Source organism: Lithobates pipiens, unplaced genomic scaffold, assembly GCF_037356315.1.
Source record: "Lithobates pipiens isolate NorthernLeopardFrog02 unplaced genomic scaffold, aLitPip1_a1.2 Scaffold_13, whole genome shotgun sequence".
Taxonomy (NCBI): Eukaryota; Metazoa; Chordata; class Amphibia; order Anura; family Ranidae; genus Lithobates; species Lithobates pipiens.
In genome coordinates, this window is record NW_027507718.1 from 384457871 (window position 1) to 384480362 (window position 22492).

Sequence of the window (22492 nt, forward strand, 5' to 3'; positions counted from 1 at the left end):
AGAACGACCGCGGTGTTGAAAGATGTATTTTTCCAACCTCAGGGTGTCCCCCAATTGGTTAACTCATTCTCATAGGCTAGAGGGGTCTATCACTTTCCAATGTCTGAGGATAATCTTATGTGCCTGGAAGAGGGGCCTAGCTATAACTTTTTTAGGATTATCCTGTATGGGAAGGTCATCTAGGATTCCCAATATGCAGGGCTTGGGATCCAACTGGATATTGACCTGAAACACCCTGTTAATAGTTTTAACAAATCCTGACCAGTAGCGATGTAGCTTAGGGAAGCACTGCAAAAGGTGGATGAGATCTCCATGGTCCTTGGAGCACCGAGTATACTCAGAGTCTTTTCTTACTCCCATTCTATACAGCCTTGCAGGCGTATGGTGCACCCACAGGACAATATACACTTGGGACAACCGCTGTGCTACATTAAGAGAGCACGACTGTAGTGTTTGCAGAGCTTCCTCCCACTGTTCGTCCTCAAAAGTGCCCACATCTCTTTCAGAAGTGGCCACCACTTTCACTGGGAAACCTTTCAAGTGTGTAGACAGAAGCATGGAATAAGTGATATAAATCCCTTATATTGGGAGACTTTTGTCATATAACGGAATATCTGGGTCTTTCGCAGGGGAAGCCAAGCCATACGGACCTGTGGCCTTGGTTGGGACTGTGCAGACACCAGGGTGCCATCTCAGAGCAGTGCAGAGAATGCAGACCTGTTGCATTTGCTGAGCTTGTGTAGAGATTGGGTATCCTTGATGTGTCCATAGGCACCTGAGGTTTGAACTGCAGAGAGATTGCTTGCTGAGCTGTAACCAGAGCTGAAAGGATCTGTTGCCATGAGTGTCTACAGCAAGGTGAACCAGCGAGGACTAGATCTGAGAGACCGAGCGTTGTGAGGACCAATTCGGGAGCAAACTGCCAAATGATCTGGGCCATATTCCTGTGTACCAGGAGGGGTGAGTTGAGCCATCTATGCTTATCTCAACACTGACACAATTAATGCAATAGAGACTGCTCCATCAGTCATGCACACTCTTGAAGGGACAACAATTCATGCACTAATTTACAGAAGGGCCCCAACAAAAGCCGGATAGCACTGACAATTAAGAGCCAGGTACCTTATAGCCACCCCCAGGGGTGCCCTTCTGTCAGGAACGCATACACCCACTCTATATGGGGGCTGTATGCACAGTGTGGACACAAGGATTTTTATTTTTGGGTTCGTTTTTTGGCCAATACTCTTTACCCTGTTTGCACCAGTTATAATTTTGTGTCATTGCAATTTTGTTGATTGCCATCTTATGGGTCAGCATTCACATCCTCTAGTACAGCATCTTTAAACGCGTTCAGTGACCGCACCTAACTTTCGCTATCAGTAACATTGAGCGCTCTACAGTGCACTTACGATAAGTGCCTGGCTTGTAAGTGAGATTCTATTTTCTTTTAAGTAAAGCATTTGGTAGAGAGCACTATTTGTCTTCTTTTTGACTTTAAATATGTGCTGCAAACATTGCTGAGGATTTGCCATTTTGAACTTGAGGGGAATGTGTGTAATGACGGTCCTGTTCACTCAGGGGTCAGAGCTTTAATATGAGCAGCCACAATTGTATCTGGTGGAGGGGATGTACACACTTTTTCACCTGGATGTATTTTAGGACACCATTTCTGACTCACTACTTGGCTCCTTATCTCTACTCGATGAATTTCTGTTGCCGAGGACTTTTTAGGAACTTTTAATATTTCTATAATAATATTCATTGGGCTGCACTCTGAGATTTGACAAATTTGCCTGTTTTTGCCATAATTCATTCTTTCAGTCTACCATCCAGTGGCTTATGGTCAGTTTCCTCTGCATTATTATAGAGTGGTAGTATACTAACTTTTTTAAGTTACATATTGTAGGTGTGTCAGTGGGGTATAAGCATCTTAAAGAGTCATGGCAGAATAGAGAACCAATTATTTATAGTGGCTCCTGGGGAGGTATGCACCACAATCGTTATTTTTAAAAGCATGTGCACATACCTGGTAACTTTTATAAATCAGTGGGCCTATGAATGGTGGCAGGAGGACCAATTATTTCAGCTTACTACAACGAACCTGAAAGTTTAATACTTGTGCCCATATTGTCCAACAGCAAAATATAGCGCATACAGTGGGTGAAAGAAGAAATTCCCAGGCCTTGGTGGTGTTACTGGAAAGAAAAAAAATGCTTCTTGTAGCGTAGATGGGCGCTCTGGGGCTCAGATGCTCACCTCTATCATGACCCCCCCCCCCCCACCTTTTTCCTGACCTTCTTTGTTCTCACAGTTCAGGCATCTTTCTTAGTACAGTACCCATTCAGGAATAAAGATAACTTCTTCTTCCTGTCTCTGGTCATGTGACAGGAAGAAGGGCAGTCCACCCTCACTCTGCAGCAGATACTCATACTTCTCTCTTTTTCCCACAGTAGGTTGCCATTGGAGGAAGGAGAGTACAGAATCTTACCTCCAGGATCTATCCTGGTCCCTGCTCTGCCTTAGGAGTAATGTTGTAGTCACTCCTACCAATCACCAGAAAGCCGGAGAACTGAGCCTAGCGCCCACACAGTCAGGAACATAAGCATCTATGACATCTTTGGGCAAAAGCCAGCAAGTTCTCAGATATACATATTTATAGTTGCAAACTACATCATCCAGGCCCTTCTCATCCTAGCTAGCAATATAAATTATACTTTCAATAAACACACACTGCCTGACCTGCCAAAAGCTGAATAGTGTTTACAGGGCATCGCTTCACCATATTATCCAGTGCATACTCTGTTGTCTGTACAATAGACCTTACTCATGTCAAACTGTATCTAAAGCCATTTTTTTGTTTTGCTTTGACTAGAGTAGGGAAGAGTTAAAACCACAGCCAGGTTTTCATTGCTATCTGTGTCCCAGCTGATGGAGATAGTCTAGGTATTTGTTATGGTCACCACTCTCCAGGTGACAACTGTCCAAGAGGTCAAAACCCTGACTTTAGAGAGATTTCATTTTACTTTCTCTTGTGCTTTCAGGACAGGAAGTAAAGTGAAATCTCCCCTATAGGACACAGATGGTTAAAACAAAATCTTTTTTTTTAAAGTTTTAATCATTCACTAATCAAACCAAAGCAAATAAACAAAATAGTTTTGCTTTAAGATATGCCTTAAATGTTATATATAAAAAAAAAAAGAAAAAGTTTGTACAAGGATTTGTAATACTTACTTTTTGTACATGTTTGCGAGGATTAATACCTTTCATATACAGTGTCCACATTCTTCTGTTTCGCTCTCTGGTTTGGCGCTATGTTATTACCATAATTATTCATTGAATAATTAAAAAAGGTAAAATTACAAATAGCTGTAGTCCATGGGGAGAAAAACGTAAAAATTTCTTCTGAGGATATAACAGATCCTGTATAGTATACGTATTCAACAATGCAACATAAAGACTACTGATATATAATCTCCCCGTACAGGAAAAAATATGCACACGTGTTGCTCTATGTGTTAACCAATGTTACACGTATCCTATGATTGACAAAATCCAAATGTCCATTTTGTAATAAAGGAATGCTCCATATGGTTCAGGTTAGCAGATCTTTTCTTGCCATAATTATCAATGTCCAGCGCTGTTTTATTTGTTAAGTGAATTATGTCAAGTGACGACTGATAATCCAGACAGAAGCTTGATTAATCTGCTTTGGGAGCAGAATTGTTGTTTTTGGAAAACAAATGCACCCGATGGGAAGAATTGTGCTGAATCCACATTTAGAAAAGTAAAAAAGGTCTCTTTTCACCTGCTGAAGCTTATTAAATGAATGTCCAAAGGAAGTCCTTGAGCCAAAGCCAAACTGACGTCCCCTTAGCAACACACACTCTACCTGTTTGTGCTCTCCCCTGGAGGGAATGACAGCTCACCTGTTAATTACACACCCCTCCCTACGTTTATTTAACAGCAGATCAGCGCTGTCACTCATCTCAACCACAATGAAGGAAGTATGATAACTACAATTCCAAACATTATTGAGCCCTTACAAAGACATCTCTAATCTCAGGTTGAATAAAGAGCTATTGGACTTGTATATGTCTATCCAGTATTAGGGTAGTATTGCTTTTGTAAAGATAAATTAAATGCAAATGATCAAACTAATTATATATACAATAGATTATCATGAAAACTATTTATAGGGAATGGATTAGGAAAAATTTAGTTCCATATAACTTTTCACTTGTACAATCAAAGTTCTCAAATATTTGGCTTCCAATTTTCTTATATAAAAAAAGATAATAAAAAAATCTAAAAGCCATTCAAATGAAATAGATCACAGAAAAATGCTTTACTATAAATTCACTGCAGTATGGGCAACATCATAGACATAAAAGGTCAATGCCACATTTCATAATCTCTTAAAGTGGTTGTAAACCCTTACAACACACTCTGACCTACAGTTAAGCCTAGATTAAGGCTTACCTGTAGGTCCAAGAAATATCTCCTAAACTTACACGGTTTAAGAGATATTTGCCAAAAGACAGGCACTGCTGTCTACGGCGCATGCGCACTAAGCGTGGCATCGTCAACGACGAAGATGCCGCGTGTGACGGCTCCCGTGCGCATGCGCGGGAGTGACGAATGACAGCGGCGGAGCAGCGAGACCCCACCGAGAAGATGGATGCGCCGGACTACAGGGGACAACGGTGACATCACTGGCTCCTGTGTCAGGTATGTGACACATAATGGACTACTATGCGATGCATAGTAGTCCATTATGCTTTGCCTTTGCAGGGAATGAAAGAGGAAGTAAACTCATCAGGGTTTACTTCCTCTTTAATAGCATCAATGCCCACCCTGATTTTCTCAAGTAATTGTATTGGTCTTATGTATGATTTAGAAACATTACTGCACACCCTTGTATATTAGGTTCTTGGTTATACTGACTGGCAACAAAACTGCTTCTAATTTCACTGAAATGTGTCCTGTTTTACCACCACCTTACACCTCATATGCCAATACTGTTAAAAAAAGCCTCATCCCTTATTGCATGGAGGTTTCCACGAGAGATAATATTACTGAAAGGGAAGACCTGCACTGACATGCACTATTTTCAAGATAGAAATGTTTATATATATATATATAATATATATATATATATATATATATATATATATATATATATATTTATGGTCAAAGCCCTTCAACCGGGATGGATGTGGACCACATGAACGCGCCACAAGACTTACATCATGAAATGGACCTGAAGTGTGCCCTGGTTTGCTGGTCGGTATACCAAAAAAGGGGGCATGCCCAAGATAAGTAATAGATGTTTGAGGAGAGAAACGAATTTGAGAAATGCCCTGAAAAGGGAATGGGAGGAAGGGTATTGCGCACTGGAAGAAAGAGCACAGATGAATGAACTGCTTAAATACCCCCAGGACTCCTCCCATAAATTCAGGCCACCATACTGGCCTTCTTATTTATGGTCGAAGCCCTTCAACCGGGATGGATGTGAATGCGCCACAAGACTTACATCATGAAATGGACCCGAAGTGTGCCCTGGTCTGCTGATCGGTATACCAAAAAAGAGGGCAAAAACATTCTGGTAGGGTTGAAAGCTCTTTATTAGTTTAGGCTTATTTACTGTTGTTTGTCTTGAAAAGATGGACGTCAACCCCCGGGGCCAGATTGCTGGGTTTTGGATACTGCGAGGTGGAGAATGAAATGATATTGAAATGATCCTGGCCGGGAGGGCTATTACTGGTAAACTCACTTAGGCTGCAGAAATCGTAGATGGCCGCTTGAATGGCCAAGCTGGGAAGAAAGCCAAAATGGGGAACGAGAGAGGATGGATGACATGTCTCTGAAGATGGTACTTGTGCTTGGAGTTGGCTACTGGCTGCTGCTTCTGAACGTCATGTGGAAATGGCTCAAATCGCATGGGTTGTGAAGGAGGATGGCTTTGCGAGATCCTGTAGGGCCAGGAAGTGTTGGATGCCAGCTAAGTATAGTCTGATGGTGTTATATGATAGAGCCAGTTGAGTGTGGCAATATGAAATTAAAGCTAGTGTGTGCTTAGTGTCTGTTAACGTTGCTGTGGGGCAGGATGCCAGAAACTTGCAGAAGGCATTCGGAGCTGTGTGGTAGGCCTTGAGTGTGCTGCGGGATAAGATGGAATAAGAGATGACGTTGGGGCGGCTCCAGGTTTCTGGCTGGAAAGGTGAGTTAAAACGGGACAGTGAGTCTGTTGCAACATTGCACTTGCCCAGAATGTATGTGCAGTGCACATTGAACTGATGCTGCAGGGATAATTGTACCAGCCTGCGTAGGAAGGACATAACAGGGAGCTCCTTGGACCTGCCCTTGTTAACGATATTGGCTGTGGCCTGGTTGTCGATGGTGAAGGTCACCATTTGTCCAGTCCAGGTATGGCCCCAGACATGAGCGACTGCCATGATCAGGTATAGCTCAAAATAAGGAAGACTGGATGAACATGGGGACCAGGAGTATCTCAGGCGGCCACAGTTCTACAAACCACTGATGGCCAAAAATTGCAGCGAACCCTGTGGAGGTTGCGGCATACGTTACTACCTGCAGTGATAAAGGCGATACTGACGGTATGAACATGGATATGCCATTCCAACTAGTAAGAAACTCATCCTACATAGACAAATTCGCTACTGCTGCTGTGTCTAGTCTAAGGATTTGATCAGGGTCCTGTGTCTGAGAGAGTAAGACCAAGAGGCGTGAAATACAAGATCGTCCCTGGGGAATAATTTTCATTGTGAAGTTGAGCATCCCTAAGAGGGATTGAAGCTATTTCTTAGTACACCCCTGTGCACAGGTAAAGTCATGAAAAATCAACCTGATACAGGTCGGTTTGTCAGGGGGGCAGGCTGACCTGTATGGAGCAAGTGTCAAGGTTGACCCTGAGGAAGGTGATAGAGTGTGCTGGGCCTTCCACTTTGTGTTCTGCTATGGGCACATTGAGATACCCAAACACCACTCCTAACCTATCTAGGTCTACTGGGGGGCACACCGGACTGTTTGATTAGCAGGAAGTCACTGAGCTTGGTGCAGCAGGATCCAAGTGAGGGACTGTGTGAAGATGTCAAAGAGCCACTTTTTAGAGCCGAAGGTCAGTTTAGTGACAAAGTAATATGACTCTTTCCATTTAATGCCGTGCCAGCACCAGAGGGACGGTTGGATGGGTAGAAGCTTAAATGCGTCTGATATGTGGGCTTTAGAGAGCCATGAGCTTGTGCCTATTCTGATGATGGCCTGGATTGCCATGTCGACTAAAGCATATTTCAGGGAGAATTCTTCTAAAGAAATTAAGGAGTTTAACTCAGGATGTGGGAAGAATGTGGCGAAGGCAGGTCGTACACAAAACAAAATTTTATGTGAAGCTGAGAAATGGCAGAGGACATGGACTGAAAAGATGCCTGTTGGAGCTAGGCCCGTCTGTAGCTGGTGGTGGGAAGAGGAGCCTGAAAAGTTTGGCTTTCCTGGCTGTAGCGAGAAAGGGCACACCCCTGCACCTTAGTTCCGCTGTTAACTTTGGGATGGTCCATCCCCTGAAGGACTGCACGCTGCCGTTCTCTGAAACCAAAGAGGGTGACAGAGGGACAGATGTGAGGTCTTCGCTGACATGGATCTGGCTGACTTGGGTACTAGTTGTGAAGTCTTGTTTTATTAGGTCGAAAGCTCAGTCGACTGGAACCTGGGGGAATAACGTCCAACCTGGTGCAGGATGAAACTACCTGAACTCAACTGAGCTAGAGTAGAAATGACAGACGAACAACAGAGAGTGGCTTTATGCCATTAGAAGGTGAATGAGTGGCCGGGTCGTGCAACTTTGAGATGCGTTTATAGCGACTGCAAGGTAAACCTTATCGGGAGGTGAATGATGGTTAAACTAATGAATATGAAACCATAAATGGAATTTGAAGGAAAAATGGCTTTGAAAACAGTTGGTCTGAAGCTATGTGGGCCCATGTGCCTTCTTGCAACTGGATTCGAACTGGACCGTAAGGTGAGCTGTACTGAGGGGTGCCTGTCAATGACATGACAAATCATACAGTGATCTGAAATTAAAAGTGAACCATTGCATCGCTGAGGCAACCAGCATCGAACAACCGGAGAGCATATGACGGGATAAAAGAAACAAAAATGCATGAATGACCCGAAACGGAGCGACTGTTGGAACTAAGGAGAACATAACAGACAACATACAAAATAAGACCAGTGAATGATTGAAGTGATGGTGACACGAATTGTGGCGCTGTAACTGTCACTTGACAGTAACCGAACTGTGGAATATGGGATGAAAATTAGGCCACAATGAAATGAGCGAAAAGCCGTCACGAATCGGAGTGCTGCTAAAGCGACTGGACTCGGATTGGCGTGTGGGGTATTTGAAATGACCGAAATGTTTGCCATGACAGAGGCATGAATTGATGTGTCGTAACTGTGACTTCACAGTGAACTGAACTGTGGAATATGAGATGAAATGAGAGCGAAATGGAATGAGCAAAATTATTATTTTTTTTTTTTTTTATGAAATGATCAAAATGATTGCCATGACAGAGGCACGAAGTGTTGTGACAGCAAACTTGTCTGTGGAACAGGAAACAACAATGGCTAGCATGAGCTGACGTGAATTATTGCATCGCAGATGCAATTGAATTTGAATCTTAGTGAAGGATATATGAGATGAACAAATGAAATGATTGTCATGACAGAGGCATGAATCGCACGCCACGATTGTGACTGACAATGAACCGGACTGTTGAGCATGGAATGAAATGAGATGAAATGACTAGAACGAGCCGGAACGAATCGGTGTGTCACAGATGCAACTGGATTCAAATCAAATAGAAGGGTATACTAAATGAACAAATGAAATATTTGCCATGACAGTGGCATGAATTGGTGTGTGACGCAATTTGCGACTGATAACGAACCAGACTGTGGGGTGTGAAATGCATGAGACGGAATGACTAGCACAAGTCAACACGAATCGGTGTGGCGCAGATTCGGCTGGATTCGAATCAGAGCGAAGGGTATGTGAAATGTAACAAATTAAATGACTTGCCATGACAGAGGAATGAATCAGTGTGCCCCAATTTGTGACTGACAACGAACCGGACTGTGGAGCATGGCATGAAATGAGATGACAAAACTTGCCGAGACGAACCGGTGAGTTGCTGATGTGACTAGATTTGGACTGGAGGGTAATGGGAACTAAAATAACTGAAATGATAGACAGTGGGGGTTATTTACTAAAGGAAAATCCACTTTGCACTGCAAGTGCACTTGAAAGTAAAGTCGCTGTAGATCCGAGGGGGACATGCAACATGAAACCGATGAAAAACGTCTCAGTGTTTGTGCTCCAGATCTGAGCGACAAGTTTGTGGTTTTCACAAGGCTGAAATAAAGCTGCATACAGAGACTTTAACGAATAACTCGCAAGTTCCCCAGCTGGATTTCAGTGACACAGGGTATCTGGCAAACAACAGTGAGTGAAATGAAGAAATTATATGTGAATCCTACCTGCGACAGTTTGAGAAAGGCTCAATCTACGAAAAAACACGAATGGAGAACCGAAAGCCTTTGAAAGTTCGGACACGCAGCTCACAAACACCGAATGAGTTGGAAGAGTAGTGCGACTGGTTTCGCTTTGGACTGGGGCGGGTGTGCAATACATCCGAAGAGCGTGGTGTGGCGCCATGCATGACGCACAGAAAATAACTTTGGTTTGGTAAATAAATGAGAGAAGAACCAGCTACAAATGATTTGTAACTGCGGGAACTAAAATGCGTGGCATGGGGGAAACAAGGAATGGCAACAGTAGAAAGTATGTAATGTATCTGATACGAACTGGTTGTAAAGGGAAATGATTCTGAAACAAATTGGTTTGTAAAATGTATGAAATGAATCAGTAGTAGACATGTGTGATTCGTTTCGTACGAATCGAAAATTCGTATACATTTCTGGAAATTTATACATTCGTACGAATCCGAAATATGAATTTTTATGCATACGAATTCCGTACGAAATACGAAATTTCGTTTACGAATTTCGGATCCAAATTCATAACAAAAATTCGTAATTGTTACGAAAAGTTAACGGACCTAAAAGTTAAAAACCCAGGAAGTCAACACAACACAGGGATGGTGGGAACCCCTCATAATGATAAATTCATCATAACGAAAATTCGTAGTTGTTACGAAAAGTTAATGAACCTAAAAGTTAAAACCCCAGGAAGTCAGCACAGGGATGGTGCGAACCCTATGGGAATTTCTATGCTTACGAATTTTATACGAAATACGAATTTCAGAATTTCGGATCAAATTAACAGAAACATGACTGGTGTTTTGCTCACCAATCAGAGGAAGTCAGCACAGCACAGGGATTGTGGGAACCCCTCATAATGGACACAGCAGGTGTACAGACCTGGGAACTCAGCACAGGGATAGTGGGAACCCTATGGGAATTTCTATGCTTACAAATTTTATACGAAATACGAAATTTCGTTAACCAATTTCGGATCCAAATTAACAGAATTGTGACTGATATTTCGTTCACCAATCAGACGAAGTCAGCATAGCACAGGAATGGTGGGAACTCCTTATAATGGGCACAGCGGGTGTACACTCAGACCCGGGAACTCAGCAGAGGGATGGTGGGAACCCCTCATAATGGACACAGCAGGTGTACAGACCTGGGAACTCAGCACAGGGATGGTGGGAACTCTATGGGAATTTCCATGCTTACGAATTTTATACGAAATACAACGAGCATTAACGAATTTCTGAATGCTTTTTTTTACCACTAATATTCTTTTATATTGGCTTTTGAAATTTACAAATGTCAGTTGGGAGCTATGATAATGTACTTAGTGAAGACACACCAAGCCTGGGCACTTGTGCTGCAGACTGCAAACTAGGATTGGATTGCTTCTGTTGAGAGCTCTGCATCTTTCATCTTTCCATAGAGATTTGGGGTATTTTAGACCCCAGATCTCTCCATAAAGAGGACCTGGCATGCTGTATTGTTATCTCAAGGGATGTTCCTTGCCATAGCAATAAAAGTGATCAAATTTTTTTTTTAAGGGACAGTTCAGAAAAAAATGTAATAAAAGAGATTAAAAAAATATTTTTTTAAATTACCCCCCATCCCCACATGCAGTAGTGCATGAATACATAGGGCCCACCCACATATGTAAACAGTGTTTGCACCCCACATATGTGAGATATTGCTGCGAATGTCTGAGCGAGAGCAATAATTCTATCACTAGACCTCTTCACTAGCGGTGGCCCGGTCTTTTGTCGCTGCTGTCGCCGCCTTCTCTTCTTCTCTTTTTCTTCCTTGAGATGTTGACTCGACGCTGTCTCTGGCCGCAATGACAGGGACGTGTTGAGCGGTGACTTATATAGGGACAATGGGCGGGATAACCGGGTGATGTCCCCGCCCCTTGAGATGAAACAGTCCCAGCATCCTCTGGGACTGTAACATTATAATGGATGGGGACATCACTCGGTGACCCCGCCCATTGTCAATATATAAGTCGCTGTGCAACACGTCCCATCATTGCAGCCAGAGAAGGTGTCGAGTCAACATCTCAAGGAAGAAGAAGAGAAGAAGAGAAGGCAGCGACAACGGTGACAGAAGACCGGGCCACCGCTAGTAAAAGAGCTGGAAGAAGAAAGCAGAGGCGCGGCAAGAAGAACCGAAGAGGGGGACAAGACCCCCGAAGTCTGAAGAAGACCCCCGGACAGCGACGAAGAAGAAAGCTGGGCTCCTCCGTTAGTAAAAGAGCTAGCAAAAGAGCAGAAGATAGCGGAGGAGTCCGGCGAGAAGACCCCCCAAGATGGAAGAAGACACCCGGAGCTGTGCAATAAATTATTTTAAAACCTTGTGTTGTGTTTTATTTACATTTTTTTCACCAGGTCCCCCCCTTCTCCAAAGCTCCCCCCATGTTGAGGGCATGTGGCCTGGTACGGCTCAGAAGGGGGGGGGCTCGCTCGTCCCCACCCCCTTTCCTGACCGGCCGGATTGCGTGCTCGGATAAGGGTGTTATATGGACCTTGGGGGAGACCCCCACGCCGTTGTTTCGGCGTAGGACTTCCCCTTTAAGTCCATACCAGGTGACAGGGCCAGCGACGTGTCAATCTCGCCACCGGAGGCGGCAACATTGACTTCCTTCGCTAGTCCCGGCTACCTGGAGCCGCGTTCAAAATGAACGGACTTTCCTCCGTGTGTGGGCAAGTCCGTTCATTTCAAAAGTACGGCGGACTCCCGCCAAACTGTCCGGTTGTGTATGGGTAGGTCCGCTCGTTCGGAAAGTCCGGGGGACTTTCCGGCGCATTGTCCGCCAGACTAAGTCTGCCGTATAGTCTGATCGTGTGTACGCAGCATGAGAACAACTGAAGACCATTATCTGGTGTATGAGATTGATCTCTTTCTATGCATTATTGACCCCTATGTGGATCTAAGATGAAGGTGAGCACTGGCTGCCAAGTGGTGAAACACCGTGTTATAATTAGATGTAACATGCGACACAATTTTTTTTCAAAATAACAGTACCTACGTCCTAAAAATTTAAACAGAATATTGCAAATTTAAATTAGGCATATAAGGACTTTCATGGTACGATATTCACAATACACAATAGTTTAAAAAAAATATCAATTTATTTAATCCATTAACGTTAACCACTTGCTTTCTGGGCACTTGAACCCCCTTCCTGCCCAGATAAATTTTCAGCTTTCAGCGCTGTCACACTTTGAATGACAATTGCGTGATCATGCAATGCTTTACCCAGATGACATTTGTATAATTTGTTTCCCACAAATAGAGCTTTCACTTGGTGGTATTTAATCACTGCTGTTTTTTTTTTTTTTTTTGCTAAAAAAATGTAAATACTAAAAAAAAAAAAAAAAAACTGTTTCATAGTTTGTCATAAAATTTTGAAAACAGGTAATTTTTCTCCTTCATTGATGTGCACCAATCAGATGGCACTGATGGTTGTCACTGATGGTTGCCACTGATAGGCAGCACTGATTGTGGCACTGATGGGCATTGATTGGCAGCACTGGTGTTTGGCACTGGTGGGCAAATGTGGGTGGCTCTGTGGGCACTGGTAGATGGCCCCGGGTGGGCACTGGTGGGTATTGATAGGTGACATTGGTGGGCACTGGTGGGAACAGATGAGGCAGCCACGGCTCTCTGTGTGAGGGACTGATGTCCCTCTGACAGAAGTCGGTGATCAGGTTTTTTTCTCCCTCATGCTGACAGTGTAAGGGGAAAAATAAATACAGATCTTCTTTTTATATCACGTGATCAGCTGTCATTGGCTGACAGCTGATCACATGGTAAGGGGCTGGTATCTCATAGACTCGCGATCACAGAGCATGCCGGTAGGGGCGCGCTGACAGTGCATGCTCGTGAGAACATCTATGGACGCCCTCCAGGCAATAAAGGCCTGCGCTGTAGCCGTTTTTTTTCGGCTATAGTGCGAATGGGGAGAAGTTAAAAGTCCACTCATAAACAAAAAAGGTAGTAAGAGTGAAAATAAAAACACACAGACAATAGTCACGAAACATTAATTCCTCTCATGAATATTGTATATTTATGCAGATATCATTGCAGTCAGAAAAACCTGAATTCAAAAGAATACAATCTAGCACTCTACATGTTTTACAGTAAACCGCTTCTTCAGGAGTTATGATCCAAGAGGAATATTTGTCACTGGGTCCCAATCAGCGACAAGGGACAGCATGAAGCCAAGAACGTGGCTGTCTCCCGGGTCAGCGCAGGAGCCAGGTAAAAAATATAAATATTAGGTTCTAAAATGTAACAAAGGTGTTAGAAGGGACGGTAATTAGGGCGGTAATAGACATAACAGGACTCCCTGAACAATCGTTTGTTCAAAAAGATCTCGTAATCACTATATATTCTCATAGGCAATTACATCTGGGATGCTTTCCACCCACCTGAGATAATCATAGTGTCACAACAAAGGATATGAAGTAGGTACGGTATATTAGTAAGGGTTAATTAGTTGATTAGCTGTGCAGACAGCCCAGATATCAGGGATACATCTCTGTTGGTAACACCCAAAGATTTGAACGGGAGATACAGATGGATCAGAAATCACAGAAAACCACCAGCAGCAAAGCCGCCATAATCCGTCCCAGTGGACAGATTGTGGCGGGTTTGCTGCAGGCGGTTGAACTGGATGGCCTATTGTCTTTATTCAACCTTACCTACTATATAACTATATAAATAGGAAACCACACTGCAGAGTTTGACAATGCAGTCAGACTGCGGGAATTCCAATGGTTATTAAAGTTGGAATCTAGGACCCGCTATCATCATTAACTTTTTGCAATGCAGTATAATTAACTGTCCAATTAGTGTGCAGGTCAGGCTTCTGGTATAACCTGACCTGCTCTGCTATAGCTTCTTTCATGTACACCAGCCAGCTTTTGGGTATACACATTGGGTATGGTTCTTCTCCCTCACTTCAAGTTTGAGATGAGAGATTATATGGTTTTACCCAAGGTGGATATTTATCAGTATGGATGTTCTAGAAATGGGAAAGGTAATCAGACAGGCTGAGGTTGATAATAAACAGGCAGGTTTCGTACCAAAAATGAAGGACATAGTTATAGACAAACCAAAGGTCAAAGCCAAGTGTGGGACAAATGTTTAGGAGTTATGGTAACATCTGGTCTAGAAGCAGCCATACACTTGTAGAATTGTGTACAAATGTAAAAAATTATTTAATTTGCCATCAGAGACTTGCTGAATGTCATTCGAAAAGACTTTGGGAAAAATTTTAGATTTTTTTTCTCCTTTTGTTTTTTTTTTAATCATCACTATGACCTAAAATGACCATTAACTGGACCCAAATATCTATTAGAAAATCAAACAAACTTGCCAATTTCTGGCCTAAATTCTATGGGTATATGACCAGCTTTAGGAGTCACATCACAAACAAATGGGCACACATGGTTTAAAGCTGAACTCCGGGAAGATACTTTCTAAAATGTGCTGGCTTACTATGGGTAAAGTCTAGTGAGGTGCATGCTACCTCATGGACTCATCTCTTTTATTTACTACTGAAAATTTTACTGGATGCTAGAATTACATCTATTACTATACTCCCAGCGCTCTGACAGGAGAGCTGCTGCTTTCTCAGCTCTGCCTGCCCTTGCCCTCTTTCAAATTAAAGAGATAAATCCACGTGGTGGCATGCACCTTGTTGCACTTAACCCATTGTAATTTGTCATATTTTAGAAAGTGGCTGAATTCCTGGAGTTCAGCTTTAACCACTTTTCTACGAGAGGCAATTTTTCAGGTTTTTGTACATATGTCTAATCTAATTAACATTTTAAGCCTGAAAATTAGTTAAACCTCAAAACATTAAATATTTTCTGAAAGCAGAGACCCTGGAAAACAAAATGGTGGTAATTGCAATTTTTATAGTATTAGCACATATGTTCAGCAAAAAATACGCTAATGTTACTAGTAGTGCACCCAAACACAATATATTATGCAATTTATTTGTAAAACATAAAATATGAGGTTGCCATCAGTACATAGATGCCAAACCCAACAAGCCTTAAAATTGCAAGTGCCCACGAAACCATAGTACTCCAAACATGTCCATAGATAACGCTTTAAAAGCCTTTACAGGTTGCCAGTTTCTCATGAGTGATGGCCCTAGAATTATTGCTCTCACTCCGACATTCGCAGCGATATATAGCACAATTGTTGTTCCTGTACGTTGGGGTGCCCACAGCATGCATTTATGTTCCTATGTTACTTTTTTCGGTGTTTTTTATATATTAATAAATTTATTTTTGCATTTATTTATTTATTTAGACGGCTATTGGCCCCCTATTGGTGTTACTGTACACAGGGCCCAATAGCCCCCTATGGGATAGCATTGAGTAATGACAGGTTCTCTTTACTTAGACATCAGAGGTCAATTAGGGTTCTATTATATATTCCCTGCCCTCCACGGAAGCTAAAAGAACACTGGTCATGCTCCATCATCTTGTTATTGGGCCACAGCAGCTGGAGAAAGTGGCAACCGAGCCCGAAAGCACCCTAATACATGTCACACATGTTCATGCACTGGAGGGGAGTTCAGTGAATGGATGTTTTTTCTCTGTTCAGCCTGCCAACATCCACCATGCTGGACTAGGGTCAGCAGGAGGGACCATGGAGGGAACAGATGAGCAGGAGTGCAGTCCCTTCAGGGGCAGTGGAAGTGATCAGGTGTCTTTACAGCCATACATATCATTTCCACTTGACAGTACATTATTAACTGAATAAAAACAGTGTTTGAAATCTTGTTCTACCAGCTTCTATTTATAAACACACTGGTAGACAAGTGGGTAAGAAAAACAGGGCAGCAGGAACAAAAAGCATGGGAAGCATCTAGAGTAGGGATGAGCCGAACACCCCCAGGTTCGGTTCGCACTAGAACCTTCGAACGGACCTACAATTCGTATGAACTTTAGAACCCTATTAAAGTCTATGGGACTCGAACTTTCGAAATCAAAAGTGCTAATTTTAAAGGTTAATATGCAAGATATGCAATAGACAACACCAGCAATAAAGGGTAGATACAGGTGTATACTGTGCTGTGCTGGAGGCACACAACACCCACTAACTCCTGCAGATGCCTGTATTAGAGAACACCAGCAATAAAGGGTAGATACAGGTGTATACTGTGCTGGAGGCTAACAACACCCACTTTAACTTTAAGGTGCCCGAGAAATGAACACACTGTCTCTTCCTATCTAGCTTTTTCCCTGCACGCCGGAACACACTACACAAGGCCGCCCAACTGGCAGCCTTATATAGTGTGGGGCGTATACTAAACCCACTGAGCTGTAATTGGCCACAGGCATCCTGCCTGTGGCCAATTATGGCTCTCCTCTCTGCCGGCGCTGTGATTGGCCAAGCATGCGGGTCACAGTGCATGCTTGGCCAATCATGAGCCAGCAATACACTGCGATGGCGTAGTGCATTGTGGGCCATTCGTGCCACACGAATTTGGTGCGAACGGTCCACAAAGTTCTGAATTCGCTGAACAGACGAACGGCCAATGTTCGAGTCGAACACCAAGCTCATCCCTAATCTATAGTACAGACGTAGTACAAGCAAGTAGGTGAATTCAGATAATTAGCAACTTTTCATAGGTTCATGTTTGGGATTCTCATATCATCATTTGTTGATCTCTGTGTATTTAAAAGCACCAGCTACAGTCAAATATTGCTGTAGTTTTTGTCAATCTTGTTTAATTCTTACATTTTGGACAGAATCAAAGAATATATAGCTTTAAATTGCTCCATAGCTATCAATGTCTTACCTAGTGTTTTCTAGTGCAGTCTTTTAAAGGTTACCATCGTGCTGTCTTTTGTTTGCAGATTTCTGGCTGAACTCTCCTTTAACCCTTAAGCCCTGGTCTTTATCTAAGGACTATTTCTAGCAGCACAATACAGGCTTTGCAGGACTTGACATTATATGAATTCCGGTACAGTATTTCAGGACAAGAAGAGAAACTGGAATCGAGGTTTCAAAAATCACACTTTCATCCAAGGCCTTGTGCAGAAATGAATGTGAGACTTCTGCAACTAGAAGATTACCTATTTACATACCTCTGAACTGTCCCTGATTTGGAGCAATGTCCCTCTGTCCCTCATTCCTCCACTTTTGTCCCTTGTTTTGGTCTGATCCATATAGATGTATATAAAATGCACTTTTTATCTATAAAAAAATTGTTTCCCAGTGCTAAACCTTTCATCTGATTTCTAAATTGCTGCATTTGTAAATTCCAAAAGCCAATATAAAGGAATAGTAGTGGTAAAAAAAGCACTTGTGGGTTTAACCAATCTTGTTTTTTGTACAATTCTCCTTTAAGGAGGTGTGGCAAAGGGTGTGTCCTATGCCTGTATACTTTTGCTGATAGGTGTCCCTCATTCCCATCTCAAAAAGTTGGGAAGTATGTATTTATACTCTCTATTTGTTCTATTCATTCTCCTTGATTATACAACCTCACCCCGGAATGTCCAAAATATATTGCTAATCTTGTTCTTTGATCCTTCTACCCCTTTTCTTATACTGCAGGAATGTTTCACATGAAAATATGGCTAAAAATACCAAAGGCACCATATTAACAGTACATACGTGCATCAGTCTGCCAGATGAAGTGGAGCATCTCCGCATTCCAATAGTCGTATTCTCTCTGAAATGTTTTAGTTTAACTTCATTGTTCTTTTTGTTTGGTGAATTAGCAGTTTGACTTCTTTTCTTTTGATCCATTCCTCCTCTCTGACTTCTTGATATATATTGATCGTAAGCTGTGGACACGCTGGAACAGACAGCTGTGCAACAGAAAGTTCAATAGGAAAAGAAAAAATAATTTAGTAATCCTTTTTTTTTACAGTAGCTGTAAGCCCTTGTACACACGGTCGGAGATTCTGACAATCAAATCCGTCGGATTTTGTCCGTCGGATTTTGTCCGAAACTGTTGCATACACACGGTCGGACAAAGTTGTCGGAAAATCCGACGTGATTACGTTATTTCGTTACAACGGGACTACGTTCACGCTAGTAGCCAATAGCTTTGGTGTAGGAATTTGATCTGAGCATGCGTGGCACTTTGTCCGATCGGAATTCTCTACACATGATCGGAGTATGTCCGATCGGAGCATTTTGTGGGAAAATTTTACCAACAAGTTGGAAAACTTGGTCCGTCGGATACTCCGACGGAAACAGTCCGATGTTGACCACACACAGTCGGAATATCCGACAAAACGGTCCGATTGGACACATTCCGTCGGAATCTCCGACCGTGTGTACAAGGGCTTAGGATTAGTCAATCCAAATTGTCTGTAAAGCCAGACATGCAAAAAGGCATAAAACATTCCCATGAATTAGTTTTACATATATAATCATGTTTATGTGTTATGAGTGGAATTATCAGGATTATCTTTATGAATTTAATTCTGCTTAACATTTTGTGCTTTGAGTGGTATTGATTATAGCAATGAACAAGGACAAAATGTTGTTATTGGCCATGCTGGGTGAATATGCTGCCACCTTGTGTTCATTTTACCAACGCACACACACACACATATATATATATATATACACATATACACACACTTTATATACTTTATATAAAGTATATATTGTATAAATGCACCTTCAGCTGCTCAACATGCTAAACACACACACGTGTGTGTGTGTGTGTGTGTGTGTGTGTGTGTGTGTGTGTGTGTGTGTGTGTGTGTGTGTGTGTGTGTGTGTGTGTGTGTGTGTGTTAAAAATTTTGTTTCTGTGCATAATTTGTAATCATACATATACACAAGAAAAATCTGTATTTTCTGACTCCCTACTTCCTACTTTGCAGTGGTAGACAATGGTCATAATTTTCAGCTGCTTCTCAAAGCACAAGGTTATGTGTCACATATATTAGCACAAGCAATATAGACAAAGTACTCACCCGTGCCATGTCCCATATTTTATGGTCCGCTAAGACTTATTTTGCATAAAATGAATGGTTAACCACACATTTGATTTTTTTTTTTTTTTTATTGCTACTTTTTTATTTTAGGCATAAGGTACAGTTATTGTATTGGATAAGCTACCCTGCCTCTGTGAGGCAATCTACAGATCTAGGACTATTCTCAGACAAGGCTGGTTGTCATGTTTTTCATTAATTGAATTCAAGTCAGTGAAGCAGAACATATTTGCATGTAAAGATTTGTCAGTTGACATTTTTTATTTAGAATTTAGAAAATATTGAGGTCACTGTGACAGCCAGACAAAAAAAAAAAATTCAAATTAAACTCAGAAATGGCAGCCCCCATGTGTCTTCAGGACACAAATTACAATAGGGGCTACATAAAGGCCCGTACACACGATCAGACTTTTTAACAACAAACATGCAAATTAGCTGTTTTGAGGCAACATCCGACCGTGTGTATGCTCCATCGGACAAACTTTTTTGGTTTTCATCAGACTTTTGTTGGCTGTGCGAACGGACAAACTTTTTGACAACATAAGTCCGATGGAGCAAAGTCCGATCGTGTGTACAGAAAACCATCGGACTTTTGTACAAAGTACAAACACGCATGCTCAGAACCAATGCAAAAGATCAGACAACAATACAGAAGTTGACCAATGGGTGGCGCCTGAATAATTGAACGTCCTCTTTTGAAGTGTCGTCAGTACGGTGAAACGTCACTACATTGGTGTTTGTTGCATAAAAAGTCAGATCGTGTGTATGCAATACAAATTTACGGCCAACGCCCTTTGTATAAAAGTCCACGGGAAAGATTGCACAAAGTCCGATCGTGTGTATGAGGCTTAAGAGTAAGTATGTAGAATGTTAAAAGCCTGTCAAAAGTTAATTGCATTAGTTACTCAAGATATGTGCTACACTATACACTTAAAATATGGCAAATTTCAGCCACCTACCATTAAAATGTAGAGTAAAATAAGCAAAATAAAATCTCAAGCAGACATTTGAATTTATTATTATGTATAATTACTGTATAATATAATTATGTATAGGGAAAAATATAAAGGGTATATCCGCGCTATGAACTAAAATTTAATAAGCAGCTGTGCACTGTAACCCAGACCCCAGCCACAAAATATATGTAAAAAGAGTGCAGCGCTAAAAATTAAAAGTGCATTTGTGCGAATACAAACAAATATCAAAATATACTAATATGCAAACAATCAATTGTATATAAACAATAATAACTGTGACTAAAGTTTGAAGACACATATGCAAAATGACATCACATGTGAATAAAGTGCAATTGTGCAAACAAAAAGTTAATGTAAAACTGGATTTCATAAAATAAAGTCTCACGGAAGGAAAGAGTGTTTGGAAATGACGATCATACACCTGGCGGCATGACACCCATCACCATAATCAAAAATGGAGGCTTACCGGAAAGCCAGCGACCCCCCTCTTACTCACTGTGACCTCTCTGAGCAAGAGGGGGGTCATTGGCTCTCCGGTAAGCCTCCATTTCTGATTACGGTGATGGGTGTCATGCTGTCAGGTGTATGATCATCATTTACTAACACTCTTTTCTTCCGTGAGACTTTATTTGATGGAATACAGCTTTACATTAACTTTTTGTTTGCACAATTGCACTTTATTCACATGTGATGTCATTTTGCATATGTGTCTTCAAACGTTATTCCCAGTTATTATTGTTGCTATAAAATTGATTGTTTGCATATTAGTATATTTTGATATTCGTTTGTATTCGCAAAAATCCACTTTAAATTTTTAGCGCTGCGCTCTTTTTACATATAGGGAAAAATATAACAGCCCATTATTTTAGCATAGCCAGGCCTATGAAAGGCAGATTCTGAATAGGCACTATAGATTAGTACACATTTTTAATATCCCTGGATTAAATAAAAGTCCACAATTGTTTCTGATACAGCTATATTAGTGAAAATTGTTAATTCAGACTACATTTTTACCTGTAATTTTTACAAGGACATAAATGATGCAAACATTTTCAGATCCCATATAAAGTAATTGCCTTAACAATGACGCTGTTACATTGTACATGTACCTCTGTCAATTGATTAGAAATACAGAAACTGGGTGTTTATCTGTCACAGGGGCATACCTCTACCAGACAGCTCATAGGATTTGCATAAGAATGAAGACTCATGAGTTAGTTGTTGGAAAACCACAATATTACAATCACATTTGGTTTTTGAAGCATTACTATTGGTATTGCTATTATATAACAGAAGTTGCTAAACTAGTTCCTGGCAATCTATGTACATATTTTACCTTTATGCTTGTAAATAGCGGTAGCAGCTATGACTTGTCAGTGATAGATGAGCTGGTACACAGGACAGCAATGATTACAGTCCCATTGTGCTCTGCTGGTTGCTTACACCAAGAGGCAGGAACTTACTGGGTGAAGTGAAAACAGCAGTAGGCTGATCGGTCCCAGCTTATTCATTCCTATGGAAACACAAGTAATACACTGGAGGGAAAAGACTTGGGGGGAGAAGGATAGGCTCAGCAAAAAAAAAAAAACTCTTTGAGGCTCTAATCCTACATTACACTCCATGTGGGTGAAAGGTCTTGCAAAATCTGGTCATCCTTCTTATGAACCTTGGTCACACCAGTGCAACACAGGACCGTCCAAAGAAGTGCAATTAGATTAAATATATATATATATATATATATATATATATATATATATATATATAATTTTTTTTTTTTTTAAGCACTTCCCCTCTGGGAAAATTCTGGCACTTCGCTCCTACATGTAAAAATCATCATATTTTTCTAGAAAATTACTCAGAACCCCCGAATATTATATATATATTTTTAGCAGAGACCCTAGGGAATAAAATGGCAGTCATTGAAACTTTTTATGCCACATGGTATTTGCATAGCAATTTTTGA

At 41.6% G+C, this 22492-nt stretch overlaps 1 protein-coding gene across 2 annotated transcripts in view; it reads right to left on the bottom strand.

The window, feature by feature from the left end:
* Positions 1-21988, bottom strand: part of LOC143975182 (uncharacterized) — a 142503-nt gene extending 120515 nt beyond the window's left edge. Inside the window, exons 1-2 of one of the 2 annotated variants that reach the window (XM_077477284.1) lie at positions 21866-21988; positions 18214-18410 (exon numbers count right to left, since the gene is read on the bottom strand). In XM_077477284.1, coding sequence (XP_077333410.1) covers positions 18214-18348 — 135 coding nt within the window. In that variant the 5' untranslated portion in view covers positions 18349-18410; positions 21866-21988. Of the gene's footprint in view, positions 1-3231; positions 3910-18213; positions 18411-21865 lie in introns of those variants that run through there. The other variant, XM_077477285.1, reaches the window with a different exon arrangement.
* Between the last annotated feature and the right edge of the window lie 504 nt (positions 21989-22492).